The sequence below is a fragment of the Bidens hawaiensis genome, unplaced genomic scaffold, assembly GCF_021521415.1.
Source record: "Bidens hawaiensis isolate Kalapana, Puna unplaced genomic scaffold, B.hawaiensis_p1.1 tig00026174_1, whole genome shotgun sequence".
NCBI classification, from domain to species: Eukaryota; Viridiplantae; Streptophyta; class Magnoliopsida; order Asterales; family Asteraceae; genus Bidens; species Bidens hawaiensis.
Window position 1 is genome coordinate 114,432 of NW_027505064.1, and position 14,415 is coordinate 128,846.

The window sequence follows — 14,415 nt, forward strand, 5'->3', positions numbered from 1 at the left end:
TCAGGAAACACAAAGAAAAAGTATGTCAGTCGTGCTTGAAAAACAACAAAAGAAACAAAGAATATGTTGCTAGCAAGATTCGAACATGGGTTGTAATACATAGACAAATACAAAGAAGTAGGAACTGCACAACTTTTCTTTTCTTATACAGAGGAGACGATTCTTTCTGCTATACAGGTTCTCAACTTTTTTTTTAAGTAAAAACCTTAGTTATGTTAACTAGTTAAAATAAAAATATATAAAAAAAACAGAATAAGAGTGAGACTCGAACAGGGTTTCTCCATTTTGAAAGGGGGAAGTTTACCACTAGACCAAAATTTTTCTTTGTATATGTGTTCGGTCACAATATATATGTGGGTTCACTCTCATATTTTATATTGATATTCTATATAAAATCCGAAACTCAGTGGGTTCCCGTGAACCCGCATTCATAAACGTAGATCCGCCCCTGCCCGGGACAACCGATTGACAAAAGACAACATGATTGTAGACAACGTTGGGTAGCTCAAACATGTCATTTCTTATTTTCGAGAATACCCGTTGCCCAAAGGCCCATTATGGTAAAACCCGGTTGGGATTGTTCAGCCTTGTAGAGGTAGGGTCATAGACACAACTACAAGACAAAGAAAGCCACCGCAGAGTGAATGTCCTTGTCATATCAACGAAAGCCCGCAAACATCTCCCACGGGCGGAAGACTTGCCACTTATGGAAGAAACAAATATCTAGTGATGGTAACCCTTAAGCCAATCATAATCCAAGTTTCCTTATCAAATCATGATGACACGATTAACCAATCAACGGATGCCAGCGTTGTACTTCCGAGTGACAACCAACATCATATGCCAGTTGTCTTGTTCAATCAAAAACCTTAAGGATGCTCGCCCATGAGAATAGAAGGTTCTTTTGATAATGACAGTTGGTCCCATCATTGTCCACCTCTCCGGCTATAAATTCTCCACCCCTACCAACATTAAAAGGATCCACACACTCTCATTCTTAACAGTTAATCTCTCAATACTTATATTGATTGACACGCTGAACGGTGGTTACGAGAAGAATCTCTTTATTCCCCTTCTCGTAACGAGCTTGCATTTTGTTTTGTAGGCTATATCAGTATCCAACCCCCTCTGTTGAAATATTAGATTAATCGGGTTGAACAGTGTTTCCAAGCCTCTAGCTTAAGAGTTTACTTCCTCACCAAACTTCAAAATAAATCCTCATGAATTAAAATAGCAACAAAATAAAATATAAAACACCTTATTTTAATAAAGTAAAATAAATGTAAACACTTGTTATCTTTTGGTTAATTCTGATAACTGTTTTCCCTCAAAAACTAATATCTTAATCAAACCTAATATATGTAATATATTAATAATTATTCATTTTTCTTTTACACTCTATTTATATTATATTTATTCAATTTTATAAAATAAATATTAACATGTTAATTTACTATATATTCCAAAATACTTGGTGAAATCCAAAAATATTTCAATGATCGAAAAAAAATCTAATTTCAAATGTTATCATTAGCGTATAATTTAGTAAACTATATATATGTTAAAATGTAACGATAATATATACCAATCACTTTTAGGCATAACAAAGTTTATCATATTTAATTTTTTAGTTTTTTTATCAGTATTGTTTTGGGTTTTTTATGGAACATAAATTTGATTTTTATAGGTCAAAAGTTGGTAAATAGATTTATTGGTACAAGTTAAATACATTTATGTCAAAATTTGTTACGGGTTAGGCTGAGTGGTTAGAACTAGTATCGTATGAGAAGTCTTATTCATGAAGTTAGTTCATAACCAAATTTTTTTTCAATTATACATATATGATATTGAGAATGAAACTTTAAATAAAACGAGCATTCTCGAGTACATTTTTGCACGTATATTTTTTATTAAGTTCATTTAAAAAATCATTTTATGATATAAACCAAATCAATTTAGATACAAATTGTATAGATAAAAGAATAATTGTAACATATTTTTTCATATATGTTATGTAATTTTGTTTTATTTGTAATTTTATAATTTGGATGATCGTCTGTTACAAATAAAAAAAAATGATTTTGAGAATAGGTGGTAAGTGAGTTCTAGCGTGTGGTGGAGGCACCTGCAGTCAACTGATGGCAGTCTTGTTTAAAACCCTAGGCCCCAAATCGCTGAACCCACTACGCACGCATCTCACTCCCTCTTTCTCTCGCTTCCAAATTCGATCAATGGCTACTTCAGAGCTCAAGAAAATTCAGATCCAACGAGACGACGTCGTAAGTTTTCCTCATTTCTTCCATCTATAAAACCATTGTCAGTTGGCAGCCAACCGTTGGTGTTTTGTGTACACTCTATTAACCCAACTGAAGTATTCATATAGTATATGTTTAGTTTTTATGATATGATATAATATGATATTGTTTGTTGCAGACATTTGATGCATATGTGGTTGGCAAAGACGATGCGCCTGGAATTGTGGTTATTCAGGAGTGGTGGGGAGTTGATTTTGAGATCAAGAACCATGCCATCAAAATCTCCCAGCTTCAACCTGGCTACAAAGCACTTATTCCTGAGTATTCAATCTACTAACTTTATAATCATTTATTGCTTAGTTCATTCGTATCGTGTCAGAAAATTCACAATGCTATGTAATACGTGCTAATTTAGCCCCATGATTTCAGTTTGTACCGGGGGAAGGTTGGTCTCGATGTTGCAGAAGCACAACATTTAATGGACGGTCTCGACTGGCCTGGTGCGGTTAAGGATATACAGGCTTCGGTTAACTGGCTCAAGGCCAATGGCTCACAAAAGGTGAATATCGCTTATTCTAAATTTAAGGTGTTTGGTTAATATTGCTAATCTGATGTTAATGTGTTGATATAGGTTGGTGTGACTGGATATTGCATGGGTGGTGCCCTTACAATTGCAAGTTCTGTTTTAGTCCCCGGGATCGATGCGGGTGTAGCATTTTATGGTGTTCCTCCTCCTGAGCTTGCAGACCCTGCCAACACGAAAGTACCTATACAAGCTCATTTCGGAGAACTTGACAATTTTGTTGGATTTTCAGACGTTAAGGTATGAACATGTTAGTAGATATTAGGGGTGTAAACGAGCCAACCCGCTTGTGAGCTACTCGAATTGAGCCGAGCTTAGGCGGTCTCGAGCCTTAAAATAAGCTTGTTTAATAAACGAGGCGAGGGGCGCGAGGCCGCATTTTCGTTATCGAGCTCGAGCTGGCTCACGAGTCTAAACGAGGCTATTGGTTGTATAATTTTTATCTAATATTTTTAGTTATATATTTATATAATAGTTAGTATCATATAATTTAAAAATAACTACCCTTACAAACTTGAAAGCGTTTCATACATACTAAATCAAAACTATATATATCATATAAACACAACTTTAATTAATTTTTACTTAATGACCGTTTTATCATTATATGTGTTTAAGCGAGAAGTCACAAGTAAATAAAATTGAAAAGTGGTGATTACATCGAAACAGAAGGCAAACGGGCAACGATAAGCAAGAGAACCAAATCGTTGCTCTCCCCTTTTGTCCTTTTGATGGTAGATAATCGAAAAATCGAATATATATTTTCAAATCAGATAATCAATCATGGGCATATATGAAATTTTGAAGTTTTGGAAAAATAAGGGTAAAATGGTCATTTATTAAAAAAAATAATGAATTGGGTATATTTGATACTTTAACTGCATTGTAAAGACATATAAGATATTTTTAGCTTTGCATGGATATATATGATATGATATTTTTCAAGTTTGTAGGGGTATATATGAAATAGCCCCTTAAAAATAAACATGTATAAAAAGTATTTTAGAAATGCATATAATTTAACAAATAACAAACATGCCAAGCTCAAGCTTGAAAAACCACTCACGATCCGAGCCCGAGCTTAAAAAATCCAAACTTGAAATGTGCCGAGCTTGAGCTCAAGCTCTCATAAGTTAGACGAGCCGAGTATAATGTGACGCGCATGATTAATCTAATACCCAATTTAAATTTTGGGTTTATATGGTTAGGCTGCTAAAGCTCTAGAGGAAAAACTGAAGGCATCCGGGAAGCCATATGAGGTACATGTGTACCCTGGAGTGGCACACGCGTTTATGAATACGTCTCCTGAAGGTATCAAGAGGAGAAAGGGTATGGGAATGACTGATGACAATGAGGCTGCTGCTGAGCTGGCGTGGTCTCGGTTCCAGTCCTGGATGAGTCGTTATTTGTCTGCTTGAAAGTTGAATGGCATATGAGGTGTGTAGCTATTAAACGGTTACCGGTACCCGGGTAATAATAAAGTGATACAACCTGAGATGATCAAAGATTTGTTGTTGAAATCTGTGTGGGTATGGTTTGTATAATAAAGTTTTACTGTTTATGGTCAAATTGGTTGATAATGTTGAGAGGTCTTCTATCTAGTATCCAATGTTTAAAAGTACGGAATCGTGCCTCGAGGCGTTTTCCATTAGCCTCAAGAGGCGTAAGCCTCGAGGCGAACCGAGGCGTAAGCCAGAGGCGGAATTAAAAATATACATATTTTTTATATATCTTAAAAGATATAAAATACTGAACATCAAACAAAGAACTTTCATAACTAAATGTAACAAATAATAACAAGAAACAAAACTTTACAATTCAATGTATAAATTTATAATGTTAAGTTTGTGGTTTTTATGTATAAATTTATAAATTGAAGGATTAAATGTAAACTGTTGGAGATAGAGGGGGTTAAAAGTTAAAATACACAAACTGATATGACACTTTTGTGTAAAGATTTACAAGTTTCAGGGAGTAAAGGTAAAATATTGAAACAGAGGGGGTTCAAGGTCAAAACATTTAAACTTATTTAAACCTAAATCACTAAAATGGAAGTTCCATAGTCGACGTCACTTCCTTCATCCTGATTTCCAGCCGTTATCTTCTTTCCTCTTGATTTCCGGCGCCGGAATTTGCCATCATATTGACGCTTTGGATGTTTTTCCGCCTCAATCATTTCCGTCGCCTCACCGTTTTTCCGCCGCCTCGGACCTTAGAGGCGTACGTATAATCTAAGGCATAGAGGCGCCGCCTCATAATCGGTTTTTTGCCGCCTCGTCTCGAGGCGCGCCTTGAGGCGCCGCCTCATTCCGTTTTTTTAAACAATGCTAGTATCTAATTAATGATTAGTTTCGAAGGTTTTTTGGTGGGTTTTAGAGGCTCAGTTTATTTTATCCAAACTGAATTCAACTTCGGTTTTTGAATTTTCGAACCAAGTTAGCAACCGATTCGAATTCAGATTTCGAAATTCTAATTGAGTTCAAATTTTTTTGGATCCGATTCAAATATCCTAATTCAATATCCAGTCTAATAACCAATTATCCTATAATTTAATTTAATTTGTAACCCGATGTCCAATTGATCTTTTCGTCACTTGTTATGAAGTATGGAACCAATTGTCAAATATGGATGTGCCCCTATAAATTTTGTTGGATGACATAATGGTATTAGTTTTATAAGGGTTGTGTTAGGGAAACCCTATACATCCCTTAATATGGGGCGTATATTGCAATACGTCTCATATTAAGGGGTGTTTTGTCTTTTTCAGTTATACTTTATATGAGGCGTATTGGGCAATATGCCTCGTATTAATTCTTGTTACGCCCCGTATTGTAGAATACGCCCCATATAGGGTATGATATGACACACTACGCCTGTTTGTACAGGCCTAGGTTGTCATATCGTACCCTATATGGGGCGTATATGACTATACGGGGCATATAGATTCAGTCCAATATGTTGCGTATTACATAATACGGGGCATATATATTCAGTTTGAATAATTGAGCCATCTGGCTCCCCTTTCTTCTCTTTATTATATCTTAGTTATGTTATTATACACAAATATATGCACACACAATTCACTGTCCCAAAAAAATAAAATGTGGTGGTTCGACAATATGTTTCCTGGCAACGAGGAGGAGCCGGGATGCACGCCTAACGAGCAGCCTTGCGAGTCAAGATTACCTGATTTGAACCAGGTTTCGTTGTATATTGATATAATATAAATTTGTTAGTTTGTTTATAACTAAAATATGTTACCATTACGTTTGTCAGGAGTATCACCATTACGATAGTCGGGCTGAACAGTCTTATGATCAGCCTAGCACGCCCGGGTTACCAAATTTAAACCAGGTAATATATGTTTAATATAAAGTCGTCATTTGATTTTTAACTAATACATGTTACCATTACGTTTTTCAGGAGTATTTCGCTTACGAGAGTCAACTTGAACAATTTTACGGTGAGCCAACGTACCAGTTACCTGTTGGCGGGTCAGATTATGGAGGTCAGTTGTCTTCTTCGTACCACATACCAGTAGAAGTTTCACAGTATAACGAGGGAAACGAACATGTTGGGGGGGGGGAACCTAGATGATAAAGATAATTATGATGATGATTATATACGCGAGCCGATGATTTCGTATAAAAGAAATAATGTAAGACGCATATTCTTGTTTTACTATTATTATTATTAGTAGTAGTATTTGTAATATTTATTATTATTATTATTAGTAGTATTTGTAATATTTATTATAATTATTATTATTAGAATTTATTATTATAATTATTATATTTATTATTATTGTTAGGATTATTAAATTAATTTTATTATTATCATTATTTAATAATTATAGTTATTATTATTATTATTTAACAAATTTTTTGCAATTGATTGTAGCTTTTTGAGTCCCGTAAAGAGTTGGAGGAATGGGTCAAAAAGGGAGGACGAGATCATAGGTGTGTTATTGTGGTCCGACGGTCAAGGACAAACGGTGTGGACCTTGCATGCAATCGTGGAGGGGAACCCAAACTGAGGGCCACAATCAGGCGTACCGGTAGTATCAAAAAATGTTGTCCATTTAAACTCCAAGGCAGGTACGATTCGTCAAGTAGATGTTGGAGGCTTGAAGTGGTAAACGAGACACACAACCACGATCCCGTTGTCTTTGAGGCGGGGTACGCGGAGCTCCGGAAAATGACCAACGATGAACTTGATCTGGTTGCGAGGTTATATCGGAACGGTGTGAAGCCCCAACAAATTCAAGATGCCGTAAAAGCCCAGTTTCCTGGTTGCAAACCATCACTCAGGGATTTATACAACTACTTATATAAGCTTAGAGCCGAGGAGAGAATTGGCGATACCCCCATGAAGGTAGTTGAAAACCTTCATAGTTTTACTATATATAAAATATATATGTGTATATATATATAATTTTTATTTGTGTTTTTAATATTTAATAAAGTTTTATTTAATCTAATGCAGGGACTTGAACACTTTTTCGATAAAAATGGTTTCGTGTACCATACCCGGGAGAATGCTTCCAACGACATGACGGAGGATATTTTCTTCTGCCATAATAAGTCGCATAAAATGTGGCGTGCTTCCCTGAGGTGTTGTTGATTGACACGACGTACAAGACCAACATGTATGACTGGCCGTTGGTTCAATTTGTTGGTGTGACGTCAACATCAAAGTCGTTCTGTATTGGCCACACATTTATTATTAGGGAAAAGAGAAGAACTTCACATGGGCACTCGAGAAACTTAAAGAATTGCTCGAGGATCGTATGGAGCCACAGGTGATACTGACTGATGCGGACCAAGCTCTTATGAATGCGTGTGAAGTAGTCTTCCCTAATGCCACCAAAAATTTATGTAGATGGCACTTCTCCGAGAATATAAAGAAAAAGTTTAAAAGCCTATATAGAACAGATATCAGGGAGGACTTCGCGTACTGGTGGAAGGTTCTGTACCAGTCTCCGACGATCAATATTTTCGACTACAATTGCACTCAGATGCAACGTCATTTAGAAGAAATGGACAGACGCGGTAAGTGTTTCATGCGTATACAATTTCTAATACTGTGGATAAACATTTTATTTACATTTTCCTTTCTATGGAGGAGTTTGCCGTTATGCTCGGTTTATACACGTCGGCGGAGGTACGACTTCCGCTTTACACGGATAGCATCCACCAGTTACCGGACGATGATTTGCGGGTTTGGTGGAGGGCGATTAGCGATAAGCCTTTTGGGGATAACGCTTCGAAGCCAGGGTCTCGGGTCGTAATGGGGGCACGGAGCACTGCAATCTCCGTGATCTATTTTTTGTGCGGTGCCTGCTGACCCACACACACTGAAACCTCGCGCGATGTTTTGCAGATTATTTTGCCTGTTACTACCGCCGAAAAAAGACTGGGACATTGATGGGTGGCCCATACGTCACCCAACTTGCGATTTCGTTGGGGTACGGAGAGCGGGTAGCTACTTTACGTATCCCTGCGATCGATCCGCGCTCGATGGACCAATCCCGCTGCTCGAGCATGCATATCGTGAAGTCGTTTATAGGACCTGACGGTGCCAAGATATACCGTCTCGTGATCGGGCAGTCGGCGCGCGCTCCTTACGTCCATGTGCCTTTAGTCGAGCTTGCCCCGATAGCAACAGCGGAGGTCCAGGTTGTCGACCAGCCTGTCGACGAGGTGGAGGATGCAGGTTGGGACACAGATGCTGATGTCGACGCACATGAGGTACGCTTATTACATTATCGTTTAAAGTTTACTTTTAATTCGTTTATTTTATTAATTAGTTATTTTTTTTATATTAGCCACCGCCGCAGCACGTCCCTCGTACTTATTGGGCAATGCATTTGGATCTTGGCACTGACGCCAGGTTACAACACATGGAGCGGGGGATGCTAGAGATGCGGCGGGTGCAGCTGGAGATGCAGCGGTTGACGCTACAGTCCCAGCGTCAGATTAGCTGGGTCGTCAGTTACCTCGACGCTTCTCATCGTGGTGAGAGGTACGAGATACCACCTCCACCTACTTTTTACCACGAGGCGAGCACGTCGGGCGTTAAACGCGGACGGGGCGACGACGTGGACGACCACGTTGATGTTCACGATGCGGCGTTTACGGCATCCGGCATCGACGACACGCCGTTTTTGTAGTTTGTATATATTTTGTACAAACTCGATGTTTTGTATATGATAATGTTTTGGTTTGATCTATATACGTGTTTATTGTTGTGTTAAAAAAAATTTGTTATAAAAACACATATTTTTAAACAAAATTATTATATAAAAACAACAAAAAATAAACAAAAAACAGAAAAAGAAAATTAAAACTAAAACTTAAAACATAAAAAGAAAAACGAAAAAAACTTAATAAGACAAAAGTTGGTGGGGTTTTACTAAAAAAACCCCTCAATATGCCCGATATATATCGGGCATATTGAGGGGTTTTTTTAGTAAAACCCCATGGTGTCTCTAGTAAATCCCTTTTATAATATATTTGAAGTTTGTAGTAGTTTTGAAATTAAAATTAAAATAAGGTGTTTTTCTTTTGGCTTTTAATCAAATTTGAATCTAGCTTTAAATTTCAGAATTTGAATCATCCGATTATAATACTCAAATTTTGATTTGTTGAACAACTCTATCTCACAACACTTATAACGTGTTGGGATATACGTTGTGAACTTATTATATGGTTATTGACTTACAGTGACCATGAAATCATGAAGATTAATTTTTAATGTTTGAATAAACACTTTCCAGTTTCAAATAGTCGGTCTTAGGGTTGGAGGGTGCTCCAGCTCCTCTCGATTACCCCAAGTTTCACTAAACAACTTTCAACTATGGTAAAATCAAAAGACCAAACTGAACTCAAATTTGACAAAACCAAATAATTCCAAAGTATAACTAGACTAGTGTTTGTTGGTTCAGTTCGGATTTCAGGTTTCTCAGTTATGTAGTGAGCAAATACCCAATTTTGTTTTGGTTGAAAACCGAACCAAACATATTCGTAATCATCTTGGACCCGTCCCGATTCATACTCCTTTCGATTTGATTTAACAAATGAATAATTGAATCCTTAAGAGGGCCAAGTTTAACCCATTCAAAAACTGGCGTGCACATAAGCAAATAACACAAACTTGTGTGCACTAAAGTGCTAAAGTTGCAGTTAGTTTACTCGTGAGTCAGTCATGAGTAAAAGGCGGTGGTAACTTCATTCCACGTATCACGTATTACTCTCGTCTCGTTCTTCCATGCCACCTTCAACACATCATCATCATCATCATCATCATCATCGGTAGACTTTTAACTTTTTCTCTCCCAATCTACCATCTTCTCACACCTTTAATTGTACGTGCTTGTAGTTGTGTATTTAATTATTTATAACTGTAGTCGCTTACTGACTTGTTTAATTCGTGTGTACTGATTCATTGTTCGTTCTGTGATTGATTGTACGTGCTTCTTTTGCTTTGAGTTAGGGTTTGTATCATTATATTCGCCGTATATGTTACTCTGTTAGTACTGTAACTGAATCTCTACGTGCATGTTGTTTTAGGTGGTTGATTAGAAGGTTTTTAGTTAGATTACGGTTAATATGAATCGGATTTTGATATTTTGTACTTTCTAGGTTTTTATTTGGCTCGTTGTAATCTATAGTGATTATGCTTTGAAATGATATGTTTACACATGATTAGGATGTTAATATTAACGGTTAATTGTGTGCATATCATCAGAGTATCTCCAATTTCATTATTGTAACACCAAATTATATCATGTTTTCTAAGCTTGTTTGTTTCATGTGGTTTTTCTTTTTCTTAATATTGAAAATATTTTCATACTAGTTGGTAAAAGCACTTTGTAGAAAGAGTAAGGGGTTGTTTGGTAGCCTGTTAATGATTCTATTAAGATGCTACCTTTGAATCGGTCAGATGTAGGTAGGGTGTTTTCAGTTCACTTAAAGGGCGCCTTTTAATGGTTCTTAGGGCCTCTTAATGGCTAAGTTTCAGAAACATACTATACCATTCAAAGTCTACCTCTTACTCTGTCAGATCTATTAATGGTTTAGCATAAGATTGACAAACAGCCCCTAAGTAGCAATTCATAACTCTATGCTCCATTTGGAGATTTAGGTTCCTTGTGTTTATCAGCAAGTAAAACTTTGAAGCTCTATGAATGTTTCTGAGTGCTTATCTTTGTTTATCACTTATTTCGCTATTTTTTTATATTGATTAGTGTTTCGTAATCACAACAATAATAATAACAATCTTCTATTGTGTTTACAGTCATCAACATGGGTACCACAATCAAAACAAGCTTGCTTGCTTTTTTTCTGCTGTTTGTTCTATCACCTACTTCATTTTCAGCTAGTAATGATGGATTGCTTCGAATTGGACTTAAAAAGCTAAAGGCAGACCAGTTTAACCAGCTTAAAGGACACGGTTTGTCCATGGAAGGAACCGCAAGAATAAACTTTGGCCCCTATGGTAGTTTGAGGAATTCAGATGGCGATGTCATTGCACTGAAGAATTACATGGATGCTCAGTATTTTGGTGAGATTGGTATTGGAACTCCACCTCAAAAGTTCACTGTGATATTTGATACTGGAAGTGCTAATCTCTGGGTGCCTTCTTCAAAGTGCTTCCTTTCAGTAAGTTCAGGATCTCTAACTCGGTTGGTGTGTTTAGCTCAGTTATGTGCTCATAGTTTCTTTTTAAATGAGAGCAGTTAGCTTGCCTTCTTCACCCTAGGTTTAAAGCTGGCCGTTCAAGTACCTACAAGAAGAATGGTAATTAACTTCATTGCTTGTGATCGGTATTTGTATAATTTACGGGATTAGGTATCGTTAATGTTATTTATAATATTATTTCAGGGACATCTGCTTCCATTCATTATGGAACTGGAGCGATCTCTGGTATTTTTAGCAAAGATTATGTCACAGTCGGTAATCTGGTTGTTGAAGGACAGGTAAAGAACTAGAGATTGAGAATTGGTGGTTTTTGACGGCAATGTTTTCATCAACATCTTACTTTTGAATTTTGATGTTCTCTTAAGGATTTTATTGAGGCAACCAGAGAGCCCGGCATCACTTTCTTGGCAGCCAAGTTTGATGGTGTACTCGGGCTTGGATTTCAGGAGATATCTATTGGGAAAGCTGTACCCGTTTGGTAACTAACATTCTTGTTTATGTTTCATACGATGTTGATTGTTGACAACACACGGTTCTTGTTTTGTCATATACATTAAACTTCACTAAATTGTTATATTTTAACATAACTTTTTTAGGTACAACATGATTAATCAAGGTCTTGTTAAAGAACCTGTGTTTTCCTTTTGGTTTAACCGCCATGTGGATGAGCAAGAAGGGGGTGAACTCGTGTTTGGTGGGGTTGATCCTAATCATTTCATGGGTAAGCACACGTTTGTCCCCGTGACCCAAAAGGGCTATTGGCAGGTGAGTTATTACTTTACTTCAATTTCCCTTTAATATATCATTGATTAATGGCTGAGTTGTTTTTTTTTTTGTTTTTTTTTTCTGTTCTTTTTTGTTTTGTACTTAGTTTGAGATGGGTGACGTTCTTATTGGAGATAAATCTACTGGTAACTTTTGCAGTATTCCTATTTTGCCTTTTCATTAAAAGTTATGAACATTGTAGCATTTCTGAGATTGTTTCTATTTCAGGATTTTGCAGTGGCGGTTGTCAAGCAATTGCTGACTCTGGCACCTCTTTGTTGGCAGGTCCAACGGTACGTTTAAATACTGAATACTTCTGTGTCAGTTTTATCTTTCGCTAATTTCAATTTAACATCGTAAAAATGCCGATCACTCAATAGAGCATTATCACTCAAATCAATCATGCAATTGGTGCTGCGGGGGTAGTGAGTCAGCAATGCAAGACTTTGGTTGACCAATACGGAAGGACTATAATTGAAATGCTCTTATCTGAGGTACACACATAATGCTGTTTCATAATAGTTTCTCATAAAACTTATTATTTTTGTTGGGATGTTTTACAGTCGCAGCCTGATAAAATCTGTTCTGAAATGAAGTTATGCACTCGTGATGGTGCTCGAGATGTCAGGTCAGTCTCATGCTTCGTGTGCATAAACTTATGCTATGATCATTTGTTACTAACAGTTACTTTTTAACAGTTCAATTATTGAGAGTGTGGTTGACAAGAACAATGGGAAGTCTTCTGGTGGAATAAGTGATGAGATTTGTGCGTTTTGCGAAATGGCTGTTGTGTGGGTGCAAAGCCAAATTAAACAAAACATGACCGAAGATAACATAATTAATTATGTCAATGAGGTGAAGTGTTATTTGTGATCAATATATGTACATTGTACACACACACAGAGAGACATACATGTAGAGATACACACCTATGTAGATGCATACATCACACATATAAATACATACACATACAGATTTGTATACAAATGTACATATATACATACACACATACATATATGCACATCCGTAAATGTCATGAATTCATGATACTTGTTCTGATTTCTGTGTATTTATTGATCTAAATGCAGTTGTGTGATCGATTGCCAAGCCCAATGGGACAATCTGCAATTGATTGCAGCAGTCTTTCTTCCATGCCCAATGTCGCCTTTACAATCGGTGGCAAAGTTTTTGAGCTCACCCCAGAACAGGTGACTAGCATTTTAATTATTAAAATATTGTTTTCCTAGGTGATTTAGTTAGTATCATAGTTTAACTAATATTTATCTTTATGTTCGATCAGTACATCCTCAAACTCGGTGTGGGAGAAGTGGCGCAATGCATAAGTGGTTTCACTGCTATGGATATCGCCCCTCCTCGTGGACCTCTTTGGTATGTATTTAATTGCTTATTTTCTCTTGAATGTGTGTTATCAAAGTAGTTAAGATTAATGTTTAAAGAAATGGAACAAAAGTGTAACTTTATGGGTGGTCGAATCGCGTATAAATTTCTGACACGCTTGCCTTGCAGGATCCTGGGAGATGTTTTTATGGGTCAGTATCACACTGTGTTTGATTATGGTCAGGAACGAATTGGGTTTGCTGAAGCAGCTTGAGGGAGTCTTGTATGACCTATCGACTATCGTTACTGCCTTTGTTTTTTTGGTAAATATTCTGCTGAAATCATAAATGTCGTAGGTAAGATGGTAAGAATGTAAGAACGTGTGGTGGTGAATGATTAGACTGGTAAAAAAAACTTGTTACGGTTATGGTGATTTTCAACTTGCACTTGGTCACGGGCTAATTAATCGTCTTAAACCTTCTGCTGATACTAATTTGTGGTTTCGGTATCCGGAGATCACATATGAGACTGCATTGAAACGGTATCCAGTATGATTACGATAAGCTCTGGGTTTAAGCCACTTGCATCCAGTTATATACATTTTTTAACTTCATCACATGGATACATGGAAAATAGGATTCTACAATGATTGATGAGATTGATACATGAAATATAGTTTTGTTGTGAGCGACTTACAAAGTAATATTCTAACAAATTATCTTAAGAAAAGGATTATAGATTCTATTTCATTAAGGTGTCACATGAAGTCCAA

General features: G+C 36.7%; 2 protein-coding genes across 2 annotated transcripts; both read left to right on the top strand.

Moving 5' to 3' along the window:
* The first annotated feature begins 2,090 nt into the window (after nucleotides 1-2,090).
* On the top strand, nucleotides 2,091-4,321 carry LOC143610405 (uncharacterized). The gene is made up of 5 exons (XM_077084898.1): nucleotides 2,091-2,279; nucleotides 2,434-2,576; nucleotides 2,685-2,814; nucleotides 2,887-3,078; nucleotides 4,047-4,321. The coding sequence occupies exons 1-5, from the start codon at nucleotides 2,139-2,141 to the stop codon at nucleotides 4,254-4,256; spliced, it is 816 nt and encodes a 271-aa protein (XP_076941013.1). The 5' UTR covers nucleotides 2,091-2,138; the 3' UTR covers nucleotides 4,257-4,321.
* A 6,815-nt stretch (nucleotides 4,322-11,136) lies between these two features.
* Nucleotides 11,137-14,157, top strand: LOC143610403 (cyprosin-like). The gene is made up of 13 exons (XM_077084897.1): nucleotides 11,137-11,501; nucleotides 11,579-11,639; nucleotides 11,724-11,818; nucleotides 11,906-12,018; nucleotides 12,137-12,305; nucleotides 12,412-12,451; nucleotides 12,534-12,598; nucleotides 12,686-12,799; nucleotides 12,869-12,933; nucleotides 13,004-13,160; nucleotides 13,394-13,513; nucleotides 13,606-13,694; nucleotides 13,833-14,157. Exons 1-13 carry the CDS (start codon nucleotides 11,145-11,147, stop codon nucleotides 13,915-13,917), a joined length of 1,530 nt encoding a protein of 509 aa, XP_076941012.1. The 5' UTR covers nucleotides 11,137-11,144; the 3' UTR covers nucleotides 13,918-14,157.
* Nucleotides 14,158-14,415: the final 258 nt, after the last annotated feature.

What these genes read in the sequence shown, in the direction of transcription:
- LOC143610403 (XM_077084897.1), top strand. Translation starts at nt 11,145, where the DNA reads ATGGGTACCACAATCAAAACAAGCTTGCTTGCTTTTTTTCTGCTGTTT. An exon ending in TATTGGAGATAAATCTACTG is followed by an intron (nt 12,452 to 12,533) that starts GTAACTTTTGCA and finishes TTTCTATTTCAG; the next exon opens with GATTTTGCAGTGGCGGTTGT. An exon ending in CCTCCTCGTGGACCTCTTTG is followed by an intron (nt 13,695 to 13,832) that starts GTATGTATTTAA and finishes CTTGCCTTGCAG; the next exon opens with GATCCTGGGAGATGTTTTTA.
- LOC143610405 (XM_077084898.1), top strand. Translation starts at nt 2,139, where the DNA reads ATGGCAGTCTTGTTTAAAACCCTAGGCCCCAAATCGCTGAACCCACTA. An exon ending in AGATCCAACGAGACGACGTC is followed by an intron (nt 2,280 to 2,433) that starts GTAAGTTTTCCT and finishes TGTTTGTTGCAG; the next exon opens with ACATTTGATGCATATGTGGT. An exon ending in AGGCCAATGGCTCACAAAAG is followed by an intron (nt 2,815 to 2,886) that starts GTGAATATCGCT and finishes GTGTTGATATAG; the next exon opens with GTTGGTGTGACTGGATATTG.